Source organism: Lissotriton vulgaris, chromosome 3_1 (assembly GCF_964263255.1).
Source record: "Lissotriton vulgaris chromosome 3_1, aLisVul1.2, whole genome shotgun sequence".
Taxonomy (NCBI): domain Eukaryota; kingdom Metazoa; phylum Chordata; class Amphibia; order Caudata; family Salamandridae; genus Lissotriton; species Lissotriton vulgaris.
In genome coordinates, this window is record NC_141689.1 from 645044781 (window position 1) to 645058086 (window position 13306).

Sequence of the window (13306 nt, forward strand, 5' to 3'; positions counted from 1 at the left end):
GAGCATTTGGTGTTAGGCCCATGATCACCGCATCATCTGCGTAGAGGAGTGCGGGTAGCAGGTTCCCTTGAATTTTCGGGACATCCGTTGTTGTTTTTTTCAAGGAGTCGCTTAGTCCGTTTATATACATGATGAACAGCAGGGGTGCTAAAACGCACCCCTGTCGGACGCCTCTTTCTACCTTAATTGCCCCTGAAATTTCACCCTCCATTCCAATTCGTACCTGGGCTTTAGTGTCCACATGTAGGTAGGCTAGGAAGTGTACCAGAGGTTCATCAAGGCCGTGTGAGAGGAGTGTCGCCCACAACTTCGACCTATTCACTAGGTCGAATGCGGACGACAAGTCCATAAAGGCCAAGTAAATAGGAGAGGCCTTGGCTATGGTATATTTGCCTATTATGAGGTTGAGATTCAGGCACTGTTCTGTTGTCCCAACCTTGCTTCTGAAGCCCATCTGACATCTGTCCAGCACCCCTGTTTCTTCGGCCCAATCATTTACTCTGTTGTACAGCACCCGGCCCAAAATTTTCAGGGTGTTGTCTAGGAGTGAGATGGGCCTATAATTTGCGGGGTCAGATCTTTCGCCTTTTTTGTAAATAGGCACTATTGTGCTTGTTGACCAGGTAGCGGGGATGGCGCCTATCGATGCACTATTGAAAACATTTACCAGTATAGGCCCCCAAAATTCTGGTTTGTGTTTGATTAAGTCAATTGGGAAGCCGTCTGGCCCTGGCGCCTTGTTCCCCAGGCTTTGGTTGATGGCCAGAACGACCTCCCCCAGGGTTATATCCAATGGGCTCAGTTTGTCGTGGTTATGGACTTCTATGTGAGCAGCAGGATTGGCATATATTTTAGAGAAATGTTGCTCCCAATTCTGACTTGAGATAGTACAGCTGATTGGTGACAGTTGTTTCCCCATGTCCCGCATCTTCCTTACAGCGGGCCAAAAAGTTGCACTATTACCCACGGCAGCGGAAACTGAAAGTTCATTCCAATATTCCTCTATCATGGTGGCCTTCCTTATCCCTATGGCTGTTTTATAGGCTTGCCTGGCGGAACGTACATCTACTTGGTTCCTTGGTTTGGAATTAAGTGCCTTACGAAGAGCCTTATTTGCCCCTGAACAACAGCTGTCAAACCACCTAGGTTCACCATTATTATTCCTGTAGGGGACTGTCAGTAGAGTCTTAATGACATGGCACAGATTTTCAAAGTCTTTAATTATTCTATGGTGGTTCCCATCGGCAAGTGAACAGGAGGCGATTGTTGGTTGATGATTATTTGTAATTGTGTCCATAATGGCTCCGCAATTCACCCCTTTCCACTTTAACCTCAGGGTATCTGTTGATGTCATGATATCCCTTGCTCCCAAGGTGCGGGGGGGTGCTTGGATTGGGCCCACTCTTAAGCTAAGTTCCAATGCATTATGGTCTCCAAAGGCTGTCTCAACCACTCCTGCTTGGATGACTTTATCCAGTAGTTCCACAGACGTGAAGATGTAATCTACTGTGCTCGAGAAATCTCTCCCTCTAAAAGTTGGAATGTAAGCAGTATCGCTACTTATAAATGTATCCATTATATTTGATAGGGTGTGGGTATTTATGAAATTTTTCAGTTCATTCCCACGTTTAGTAGCCCTATCTAGTTGATTAGCGCCTGCTTTAGTTTCCGACAGTTTGGCATTGAAGTCTCCAGCTAGGATGATCCCATTATTTACACTGTTGTTTGCTGATTCGGTTATTTTTGTAATGTTATCGAATAGCTCAATATAGTTCTTATTAGGGGTCGAGTGAAAGTCATTATTATAAAAGTTGATCAGATGTATCGGTGATCTACATGTGAACTCGATGATTTGAATGTTTCGGCTCTTGGTTGGTATTGGCTTAATGGTCCCCCCTAGAGTTATTCTGAACCCGATCAGCAAGCCTCCCATAGGGCGACCAAAGACTGGCTTTTGAGCGCAGATGCTGTAACATTCAAAACCCTCTATGGCTATTTCAGAGGTGGCCCATGTCTCTTGTAACATTATAATATCTTTGTTAGATATAAATTTTAACCATTCCTGGTCCGACACCCGTTGTTGGAGTCCGGCTACATTCCAGCTGATGATTGTTAACATACTATTAGGGTTTTTGTGGGTATATGGATCTGAGGGGTTGGATGTTTCACAACCTGTGGTATAGTCCATAGCTTGACCTTTCCTTGCTAGTGGCAGCCTATGATGGTTTTGGGCCAATTGGGTGCTTAGGTTCTCCTTATCGTACAGCTCTGTGATTTTATCTGACTCATCGTGGCAACCCAGTTTTATTCCCTCCAGTTCAGTGTTCTGCAGCCCCGGTGGTGAAGGGAGTCAATCAACCATCTCAAGGCTGCTGAATCTATTGAAGACTGGTATGCCCCCATAGGCATCTCTGCTTAGTGTGTTTCTATGGGGGTGCCTGTGATTATCTAGCCCCCACTCACCCCAGTTATTTCCCACATCTTCTTGCCCCGCCTGGCACCAGTTTCTTTCAAAGGTATGGTCGTACTGGTTGAATCTCCTAGATGGATAGAAGAATGAGAGGTGCCTTGTTTCTATACCTTCGCTATACCCCTCACTTCTCCATGAACAAATATGTTCTACTGTGCGTGGGTCGTCAAAGTTAACAATCACACAGTCACCATGTGTTTTCTGTGTTTCGCGGCCCACCCACGGTACTCTTCTGACTGTTAGGATTTTACTCCTGCAGTATGGGGGTAGGGGTCTGTTATTGTTTAACCAGAAGCTGACTTTATTTAAAAGAGACCAGGTAGGCTCTTCGATATTGTCCGGTATCTCGGGGACTCCCGTCATTACCACTACGTATGGGCTAGATCCGGGGGGCAAGTTGGCATGAAATCTTCCATGATTTCCTTTATTCTTGTCCCTATGATTACTAGTGGTATCCCCCTTCAGTTGTGTTGGGTTGGGTTGTTTCCCCCGTGGGATTGTATTTGAGGTTGATGGGTTTGTTTGTTTCGGAGCTTCTTTCGGAGGTGGGGTTGGCTTATGTATGTTACTAAGAACTGTGGCTGGTTTCTTCACAGCTTGCCCCGAGGGAGGTTGGATATGTGATTTTGCTGCCGCTAAGACTGGTGTGTCTTTGGTTGGTGGGCTTTTGACTAGGGCACTTAATTCGTTAAGTTGTTTTTCCATATTCCCTAGCCTTTTTTCAATAGTAGCAAGATGGGCAGATATGATTTCCCCAACCTTTTTTATAAGTTGGTTTGTTGTTGAGCAATCTTCTGATAGCCCCTCCTTAAGGGCCGGGCCTCCTTTGTGACCTGACCCTACATTAGATTTCTTGTTAGCCTTTTTTTGGTTATTGGGTGGATTTTTCCCTTGCTTACTCTGGGAAAGAGGGCTTCCAATAGGTGCGTTTGAGCCTTTGGGCTGCTTCTGTTTCTGTATGGCTCCTTCCCTTAACCCTCGTAATGCTCTTGAGGTAGGGGTTGAATCCACAAGAGTATGTATAGTGGTCACATCTCGAGGAGGGGAAGAGTTATTAGCCATCGGGTCAAGGTCTGTAGACGTAATTGGGTCTGTGGCTTGGTCACATGTAATGTCTGCTATTAAGGTAGGAGGTAGTTGGGATTCTACAATAGATATTATGCCCGAACTCTCTGGAAGACTCGTTGTTGGAATAGAGTTAGTGACGAAATCCAGTTGTGTATTAAAGTTATCAGTAATGTCTAAATTAGGCGATTTCTCCAGGCTCCGTAATGAGTCTGAGAGCAGTTGTGTTACTGATAAGTCCACGGTGTTAGGTATAGTGTGGATCTCTGCACTGGCACTAAGTCCGGGGACGCCATCAGCAAGATTGTTCCTATTGGGGGTGTTTGCTGTGGCAAGGAGACCCAAGGAAGAACGTTTGGCTTGGGCCAGTTCCAAGGAGACTCTTCGCTCCAATAAGGATATTCCTTGATCAATTGCTTCATTGGCCCTGAAGATGAAATTATCAATTGGCCCGGTAACTTTTCCTGCTCCTGCAGCAGTCTTGCTACGACTACCCCTTGTGGACATTGCAGAGAGAGTAGGAGTTTGATCGCCGATTTGGGCAGTGTATATCAAGATCTTAATCTTACTCGCGGGATGTTCGGGATTGGTGGATGTCAGCGGGGTGGCTCGTCCCGTCCTCCGTCGTCCTCGGACGGCCTCAGACGGCCCGCCCTTTGCCCGGGCTTCGCCCCGGGCGTCCCGCTCGCGTCCCGCGACGCTGAGGGCTTCCTGTTTTGTAATGCCCCTCCCGGCGCGTTTACCGCGTCGGGGAACGCGCCGCCGCTGAGCCTGATGGGATTTGTAGTCCCTAGGCGGCGGCGCGACTGGTGGCGGGAAGTGCAGGTCCGCTGGTAGGTCCCTGTGCGCTCTCCCAAGCTGGCGCTGTCAGGTAGGGTGGTGTTTCGCTGATTGCCTCTGTGCCTCTGTGCCTCTAGGGTAGAAAATGCCTCCCCCCGCTCCACCGAGGGCTTCCTGTTTTGTAATGCCCCTCCCGGCGCGTTTACCGCATCGGGGAACGCGCCGCCGCTGAGCCTGATGGGATTTGTAGTCCCTAGGCGGCGGCGCGACTGGTGGCGGGAAGTGCAGGTCCGCTGGTAGGTCCCTGTGCGCTCTCCCAAGCTGGCGCTGTCAGGTAGGGTGGTGTTTCGCTGGTTGCCTCTGTGCCTCTGTGCCTCTAGGGTAGAAAATGCCTCCCCCCGCTCCACCGAGGGCTTCCTGTTTTGTAATGCCCCTCCCGGCGCGTTTACCGCGTCGGGGAACGCGCCGCCGCTGAGCCTGATGGGATTTGTAGTCCCTAGGCGGCAGCGCGACTGGTGGCGGGAAGTGCAGGTCCGCTGGTAGGTCCCTGTGCGCTCTCCCAAGCTGGCGCTGTCAGGTAGGGTGGTGTTTCGCTGGTTGCCTCTGTGCCTCTGTGCCTCTAGGGTAGAAAATGCCTCCCCCCGCTCCACCGAGGGCTTCCTGTTTTGTAATGCCCCTCCCGGCGCGTTTACCGCGTCGGGGAACGCGCCGCCGCTGAGCCTGATGGGATTTGTAGTCCCTAGGCGGCGGCGCGACTGGTGGCGGGAAGTGCAGGTCCGCTGGTAGGTCCCTGTGCGCTCTCCCAAGCTGGCGCTGTCAGGTAGGGTGGTGTTTCGCTGGTTGCCTCTGTGCCTCTGTGCCTCTAGGGTAGAAAATGCCTCCCCCCGCTCCACCGAGGGCTTCCTGTTTTGTAATGCCCCTCCCGGCGCGTTTACAGCGTCGGGGAACGCGCCGCCGCTGAGCCTGATGGGATTTGTAGTCCCTAGGCGGCGGCGCGACTGGTGGCGGGAAGTGCAGGTCCGCTGGTAGGTCCCTGTGCGCTCTCCCAAGCTGGCGCTGTCAGGTAGGGTGGTGTTTCGCTGGTTGCCTCTGTGCCTCTGTGCCTCTAGGGTAGAAAATGCCTCCCCCCGCTCCACCGAGGGCTTCCTGTTTTGTAATGCCCCTCCCGGCGCGTTTACCGCGTCGGGGAACGCGCCGCCGCTGAGCCTGATGGGATTTGTAGTCCCTAGGCGGCGGCGCGACTGGTGGCGGGAAGTGCAGGTCCGCTGGTAGGTCCCTGTGCGCTCTCCCAAGCTGGCGCTGTCAGGTAGGGTGGTGTTTCGCTGGTTGCCTCTGTGCCTCTGTGCCTCTAGGGTAGAAAATGCCTCTTATTATTATGGGGTCATTTTTGCAAAGACACCATTAGTACTCAAATGGTCTTTGAGCACTTCTTATCCTGCACTTGTACAGCGCAGCCTGAGAATCAGCACTCTTTTAGGGTAGAAAGGAGGCCCGCAAACGAAAGTGACGTCTGAGACCTGCAGATCCTTAAGTGTCCCTTCAGCTGTTGTAATTTATTACACTTGAGCAGCTATGTCATTTCATTATTACAATTTACTGCGGATGCCACAACTCAATCGTAAAAGGAAATTGGAGACTGGCTGTTACAGATTGAAGAAATAAGGAGGTACCAAAATGCATAGACTTTTAGATAGGGCTGCAGCAAAAAACTCAAAATTGAATTGCTCCAAATTTGGTAGGAAGCTAGATCTTGGTATGCATATAGTGCCATGTGTGATTTGGTGTAAATCCTTTCATTAGTTATTGAGATATTAAGGTTAAAAAAAAATAGCTATCTGGACGGTTGGATTTGAGGGACCCTCACGAAAGATCCTGAAACTCAAATCTAAAAGAGAGCTTTTAACCCATTGGGCCAATTCTCTCCCACAGGAGTCAGACTTCCCCGGAAGCAAGGTCTCTTATTGGTTACCAGCAACATGAGAAAAATGCTGCAGGCAGCCATTAAATGACTATGGGACTTAATTATCTGTCCTGAACAGGTTAGAAAAAAAAGATATAAAAAAAATATGGTAGGGATACCCTGACCCCCCTATGCCAAATGCGGAATTGGTAGGGAGGGAGCAGGGAGAGCCCCTGGGACAAAAAAGAAAATTCACAAAAATTGCAGCAGTAAAAAAAAATAAAAAAATGTTGTCTGGGGCGTTTTGTCTTTTTAATGAGGCGGGCACACAGCAGCCCTCCTCTATCTTTTAAAGGCCTCTGAGGCCACTCCTCCAAATGATTGTATATGGAAAGGGGCGATGCAAGACCAACCCCTGGGCCAACATAGGCCCCTGGTTGCCCACCACTGGGGCTGAAGTTAATCGACATGGGGAGGGAGGCTTCCCTCAACAAGCCTCTAAAAGCCCTGGTGACAGCATACCCCAGGGCCACGAAGGTAATTAAAAGGGTGGGTGGGCACATGGCCTCCCTCCCTGCCATCCCCCGAGGCCAGCTCACTAGCTATGTGCCGGGAAGTCCGCCACAAGATACAGGTTTCCCTGCCCGCACCGGTGTGGGCAGGGAAACCTGTGTTTCCTCCCGCTTGTTGGGAGCATTTTTAAATTTTCCACCAAGCAAGCAAACGCAGTCTGCTCCCAGTGAGAGGGTGCTTTGAAAATGCTCCCACCAGTTGGGAGCAGACTTTTGATCTGCTACCTTGCTCGCACTGATGCGGCCAGGGAAACAGTTCGAGTATTGCTCCTGCCTGGAGGGACTAGCATAACTCACTGCTCCTTCCGATCGGGAGAAATTCCGGCTCCCGCTGCTTATCCATTCCCTTTTAAAATCTGTTTAGGCCCTGGTAAATGGGGTCCCCAGGGCCACTATTAGCTCGAGGAGGGACCCTCTCCCCTTAAATAAAATAAAGGCCCTGGTAGATGCTTGGGGAAGAAGCTGTGCTCCACCTCCCCTTAATTAAATAAAATGGTCTTGGAGTTTGAGCTCCCCTGGGCCATAAAGGCTTGGGAGTGGGGAACGTGCACCCCCTCTCCAATATTAAAAATAAATAAATAAATAATCCGCTTTCGTCAGCACCAATGAAGAGTTGGCCAACCTCATGCCAGCAGTGCGCAGTGGGAGGTTGATGCCTGGAGGGAGTTGGGTGCAGGGCATGGCAGTTGGCTTTATTTATGGTAGTAAAATAATACTTCACATGAAAAACCCCTAGAAATTCACTGAAGAAAAACAAAGGTTAAAGTGATGTAACAGTTAGGAATTGTAATTTTATCTTACTTTTTGTAAAAAAAAAAAAAAAACTTCGAAATTCACTGAAAAAACAAAGGTTATTGTGAAGTTATATGCAGGTAAATATGTAGCTTAAAACATAATATTTAAAACTAACAAAACTCATGCCCTAGAGTAACTATAGCTCGGGCTTCTGCCACGCACTGCAAATTACCCCATATATTCCATCACATATGACATCATCTAAAACATTCATAGCATGTCTGCAACATCAGGAATGACAAAATTGATAACAAGAGAATGCACTTCATCACTGCATAAAATGCAGAGTTTATCCCATTAATCAAATCGTCTAATCCCTCATGCTCCCACAGACAGGCTTAGCTCATAAACCATTCGCTTTCTCCTGAAAGGGTTTCATGTACTTTCCTCCTCCTCTCAATCGTGATATCTGTAACCTACACACAGTGCTTAAACTACCCACTTTCTGCATCTCTCCATCAATAACCAGCACCCTCCAGATAAGGTTGTGTACTCTTCCCTCTAGACTAAGGGCTTGCGCCTGTGCCAAACTTCATACCATCTGCTAACCATAACCATCTATCCTTATTCTCCGTATCTGTCCATCTTTCGACCCTGGATCAGCCCACTTTTGTATGTTCCCTCAACTCATTAGGCGTTATTGGCTCAGCCATAAAGTACTTAATATCTGATCTACATGTAAATCGTGCTAATTTTTCAGGTGTCTCTTTCTAGTTGTAGTTTTTATTTAAATGTGTCTGTTACTGTTAATGAGCAAAACAGCGGCTTACCATCATACTGACAAATCCCTATGTACTATATGAATTGTCAACTTGATTTGTGTTAGAAACCTATCTGAGTTATTGTGTATCATTTACTGTTTGTTTTCAAATAAGCATACATTTGGTGGCACCAAATAAATATATAGATAAATATATGCATGGAATTCTGTAAATAGGAGGGGTTTAGTAAGCAGTTAAAAATCTTGCTATTTGTTGGATTGAGGGAAAATATGATCTGGATAATTGCTGCGCAGCCTTGGGAGGCCAGTCGGTAGCCATGCGCTTTAGAACTGCCTAGACTAGAGTAGGCTCTGACCAGCTTGTTGTGAGGGCCTCATTGCAGCACATGTAAATCATGTTGAGCACTTTTGGGCCCCACCCCCCTTTCTACTACAAGTGCTTGGCAGAACAGCCTATTTCCAAAAGTGAAGAATTTCCCGCTCTTTAGTTCTTTTTATTTGACTTGAAGCTAATTTGTACAGCATTGTATGAGAGAATGTTATGACCTAGTGTGTGGGTGGGAAATGTGAAATGTAATCATTGCATATTAACATACGTTGTTCCTTCCTAGCACACACACGATCTGGATGTAAAGGAGCTGATGAGAACATGGACCACTCAGAAGGGGCTTCCACTCGTAACCGTCACAAAAAAAGGATTGAACATCACTGTACAGCAAGAGCGATATCTTCGTAGCTCGGATTCAAGCATGCAGACAGCAGGCGCTAAGTGAGTATTAGATCTGTGTAAATGTCTAGCAATTTCTGAATAACAACGTAATTTATATTTTTTAGTTGAGGAGTGCTAGAACAAGGGACTGTTTGCTCCGACTAACCACTACACAGGTGTTAATATAATGTGTCCTCTTTGAAACTGTCAGCAATTAAACGTTATGTTACTCTGTGGGTGAAGCTAGTTTTAATGTAAGTTTTTGTTTTATCAAGTGGAGTTGTTCATCTTCCATTTCTATACAAATCTCTTGTCCCTGCTATTCAGTGAGGACCTAACTTTAGCAGATTACTAGGGCTATTGCATTCCTTTTCTAAACGTGATATCAATAAAAAAAAATTTAAACCGTTTTAGACTATAAGAATGTTGTGTGGTACAAGAGTAATTTAACCTCTGTAGCATCTCACGTTAACTAGATGTTAAATGCGGCCACAGGTGTGTCCACGGGACATTGACAAGTCCCATGGACAAGAGTGAGCATTATTGACTAACTCTTATTTATAATATTTCACAAGTGTGTACTTGTAGATAAAGTTAGGAAAATAGGCTGCACACTTCCTCATAGGTTGTACGCTTGTAAAGTTCTTTGTGTCCATGGTCATAGGATAACCTCAAGACAAGGCTCTTCTCTGTAACGTCTGTACATCATATCTGGACATCTGAAAAATATTTATTTTAGTATGTAGCGGTTTCTTCAAGTTTCAAACTGGATGGTCTGACAACAAGTTAAAAGTAAGATATGCCCAAATATGATCACTCTTCAAATCGGAAGGAAAGTATTATTTTTAAATATTTAAATAGTACATTCAAATCAGATCTCTTCTTTCCCAGGTTTATAATTCTACATTGGGTTAGTAAGTCTATACCCTTCTGGATCCATTGGATATTCTGTATGGCTTAATAATCGGCTGTGTATGCTTGAAATACTATGGCGCTCCACCAGTGGCAACTCCACCTGTCAAGTAACATTAATAATAACAATCAGTGATGCCGTCAATGACTTTCATTCATATTATAAAAGCAGTTACCGAGTAACTTCGATATTCACGAATAACTTACATTTCATGATCTACTTCACCTTCTCCGTGCCCCAACCCTCCTGCCACCTCTTTTGATTATCTTGTGCTTCCTCTGTCCCTGTTTCATTTCTGCCTGCGGTTGCACCTTCCCCACCCAGCCAGCATCACAGCGCCCTCTGGTCAACCTTCATCTGTTCTGTTTGAAGTGTGCCATTAAGTCCCCGCCAATGTTGAAATATACTCCCACGAACAATTCAGGTCATTTCAGCTTGAGAATGTTGTAAAAGCTGTCAGGTTGTTATTTGGAGGGGTCAGGTTAGTAAACTAAACGGTGAAAATAATATTCCATGCCATCGGCCACAAAAGGTTTGTCTAACAAGTAAACAGAAAAAACGTACTTCTACATTCTCTGGATGAGACTTGTGTGCGTTCACTCACGGAGTTATAGATGTTGTAAATGCTTTCTGTACTTTACTAGCTATTGCTTAGTTCAGTTCAGTTTCCGGTTTCCGGCAAATATTGAGTTTTGTAGAGTTGGGCAGAGAGCGGTTTGTCTACAGTTAGCATGACTGAGGCAACTCTTCCTGAATGGGCAAAAGTAGTGGGCCAGGAGTTGCAGGAAAGGAAAACAGTTTTAATGTCTTTCAAAAAGAGGTGCAATGTTCTATACCACTGGCAGAGATGATCAGTCAAGAAAACATAACTAAATTAAACTAGCTCGCAGTAGTTTTGAGCATAGATTTGCCAATTTAAAGTTTGAAGCAAAATGAAGCACATATCACAGAAAAATTGGAGACATTTTCTCGAAATTAAGCTGGGATCTACTAACTGAAAGGTCCGAGGAAAATACAGGTCGGTTATAACATCTAGAATTACAATCTAGATCCCTCCGGTCGGACACAGAAAATTTCGTCACCACCCCCAGATTCAAGAAAGCCCGATCAGGAGGAAGACGTTTCTCGGTCCAAGCTGCACGCCTTTGGAACTCGCTCCCCCGCGACCTGCGACTCGAATCACAATACCTGCGCTTCAGGAAGCAGCTAAAGACTCATCTTTTTCCCTAATGATTCATGCCCTCCCTTTACACTGATTCTCTGTCCTCCCCCCCCCCTTTTGTTGCCCCTGGCCCGCTGAACTGAAGAGTTAGGGTTCCTAGCGCTGGGATACCTTAGGGTGACTATGCGCTCTACAAAAATAAATAATAATAATAATAATAAGTTCTTCTTAATTGGTCTATATCCAGTTCTTTGCAAGCAGCAACGCAAGTATTCTGAAGCTGAACTGATATAGTCAGTTCTGGCTAGCACCAGTGTAGTCCTTGCCTCTGCTGTGGAACAGTTTGTGTGCAAGTCCAAGAAACTTTTGTCCTAGCGGAGATTCCTCTCAGCATTTTAATAGCTAAAATCAGTCACAAGAAGCATTGTTTGTTGGGTCTTAAAATCAGGATCACTATGCTCTAGTGATCAAAATTCTGGCAACTAAAAGTAGTTTAGAGCAAGGGAGCATAGACGTAGGCCAAGCCTTATCACATAAAGGGGCGGGGACTGCAGTGCTAGGTAAGAAAATAATTCATTTGTGGGGATTTAAAGTGAAGATGTTGCTCGACCTACGATTGATGCAGCTCCAGTCTCACCCATCGATGGTGAGGAATCTTTGTCTTGTCAACGTACAAAAGAAACCCAGTCCAGTAGCAATGTGGATATTCAGCCAAATACTGGTAATAATATTTAAAAACCAAAGCTGATAATTCTGCGTCTCATGAAAACCCTAGTTCATTAGTTAAAAAAATAATCCTTCAAATGGGGAGAATAACGGACTGGGCATGGCCACTAGGATAGTAATCCATCGTAACCCATACCGTGCCCTCAAGAGGAGAGCAGAAGTGGAGGAACAAAGATGTCGAAAGGTGAGTATAAATGTAACAAAAGCGGGGTTCTGACATCCCGCCATTTCCTGCTATTCACACTTTATCCTGTGAGTATACAGAAAATCTGAATTTTTACATTTCCAGCTTGTATATGCTGATCAGTTGTTATTTTGAGTTTAGACCTGTTGAATTTTGTTTCCGGACAGGCAGGTTTTTATAGCTCTTCTAAACTTTTATTCAGAAACATATTCCGGAGTTTGCAAGTCTGTAAAAACAAAGATCACTTCTAATTATCTGAGGTGATCTGAGGCAGTGCCATTCTGGATCTGAGAGTCCTTCTTTGGCATCTGAGCCTCAGTTTTGATTTAAGCAAGATGGGCTGGCCCTGGTTGGTGGATTCCCCTTATGGGCAACACGAAGGGCGCGGAATTATATGACTCTCACCATTGAGAGTAAGTGCAGTGTCTTGAAGGCAGGGGTGATGTGATTACATCTGCTCAATTTTAGCACCTGTCTAGCAGCCGCATTTTAGACTTTTCTAATATGTTGGTTAGCTTTTATGGGAGTCCAATATAAACCTCATTACCATATTTCATGCAAGACAACTCCTGTACTGTAAAGACCGGAATGCCATGAAAGAGTCCCAGCTGAGGGAAGCTTTTTCACAGAGTTCCCTCAGTGAAGAATTGTATATGGTCACTGAGTTGGCCTCTGGTTGGAGCAACATGTTGGATCCACGATCACGCTGGATTCTTCACTTTGTAAAGGTGTTTGGGAATGGCCTGATTGCCATAGGCTAGATGGCAGTGATTTTGGCCACATCGTACAAATAAGGATCCCTGTGTTTGAGGATTAGCTTCCGATTATTCTGTAGTATCCAGGTGTCTATTGCTCCCACGTACTTGATACGTTATGAGGTGTGCAGGTGTGATGTTGTTTCCAGCTTTATGATGAATTGAATTTTGTCACCAAAGTTGTAGAAAATAATCTTGAAAGTATTGACAATAGAGCTTGCTTAGCCTGTTTCAGAGCAAGATGGCCCTACCTTGAAGAGGCTCTGTGTTCGCCCATTACACTTTTGCCAGAATCCTAACTAATACAAATAGGGAAGTGGTAAAAGTTAGATCCCGTCTCATGGAAGCGTACACACTGAGGCACGTGACTATGTACAGACTTTATGCATTGTGCCCAGGCTCGACATGTTCCGCTTTTGAAGAACGTACGCTCAGCCGATCTTCCAGAATGCTAGTATCTCGTGCACAGTACCACTTGCGCTGATGATTGAAGCCCCCCGGGTAAGACCCTAACCAGCACAAGACCAGGCCCTGCTGAAGCCTCTTGGATGTTG

General features: G+C 46.0%; 1 protein-coding gene across 1 annotated transcript in view; it reads left to right on the forward strand.

Moving 5' to 3' along the window:
* The window catches only part of LNPEP (leucyl and cystinyl aminopeptidase), a 324877-nt gene that overhangs the window by 207708 nt on the left and 103863 nt on the right, over positions 1-13306 (forward strand). The window contains exon 10 of the mRNA XM_086960959.1: positions 8915-9072. Coding sequence (XP_086817085.1) covers positions 8915-9072 — 158 coding nt within the window. The remainder of the gene's footprint in view (positions 1-8914; positions 9073-13306) is intronic.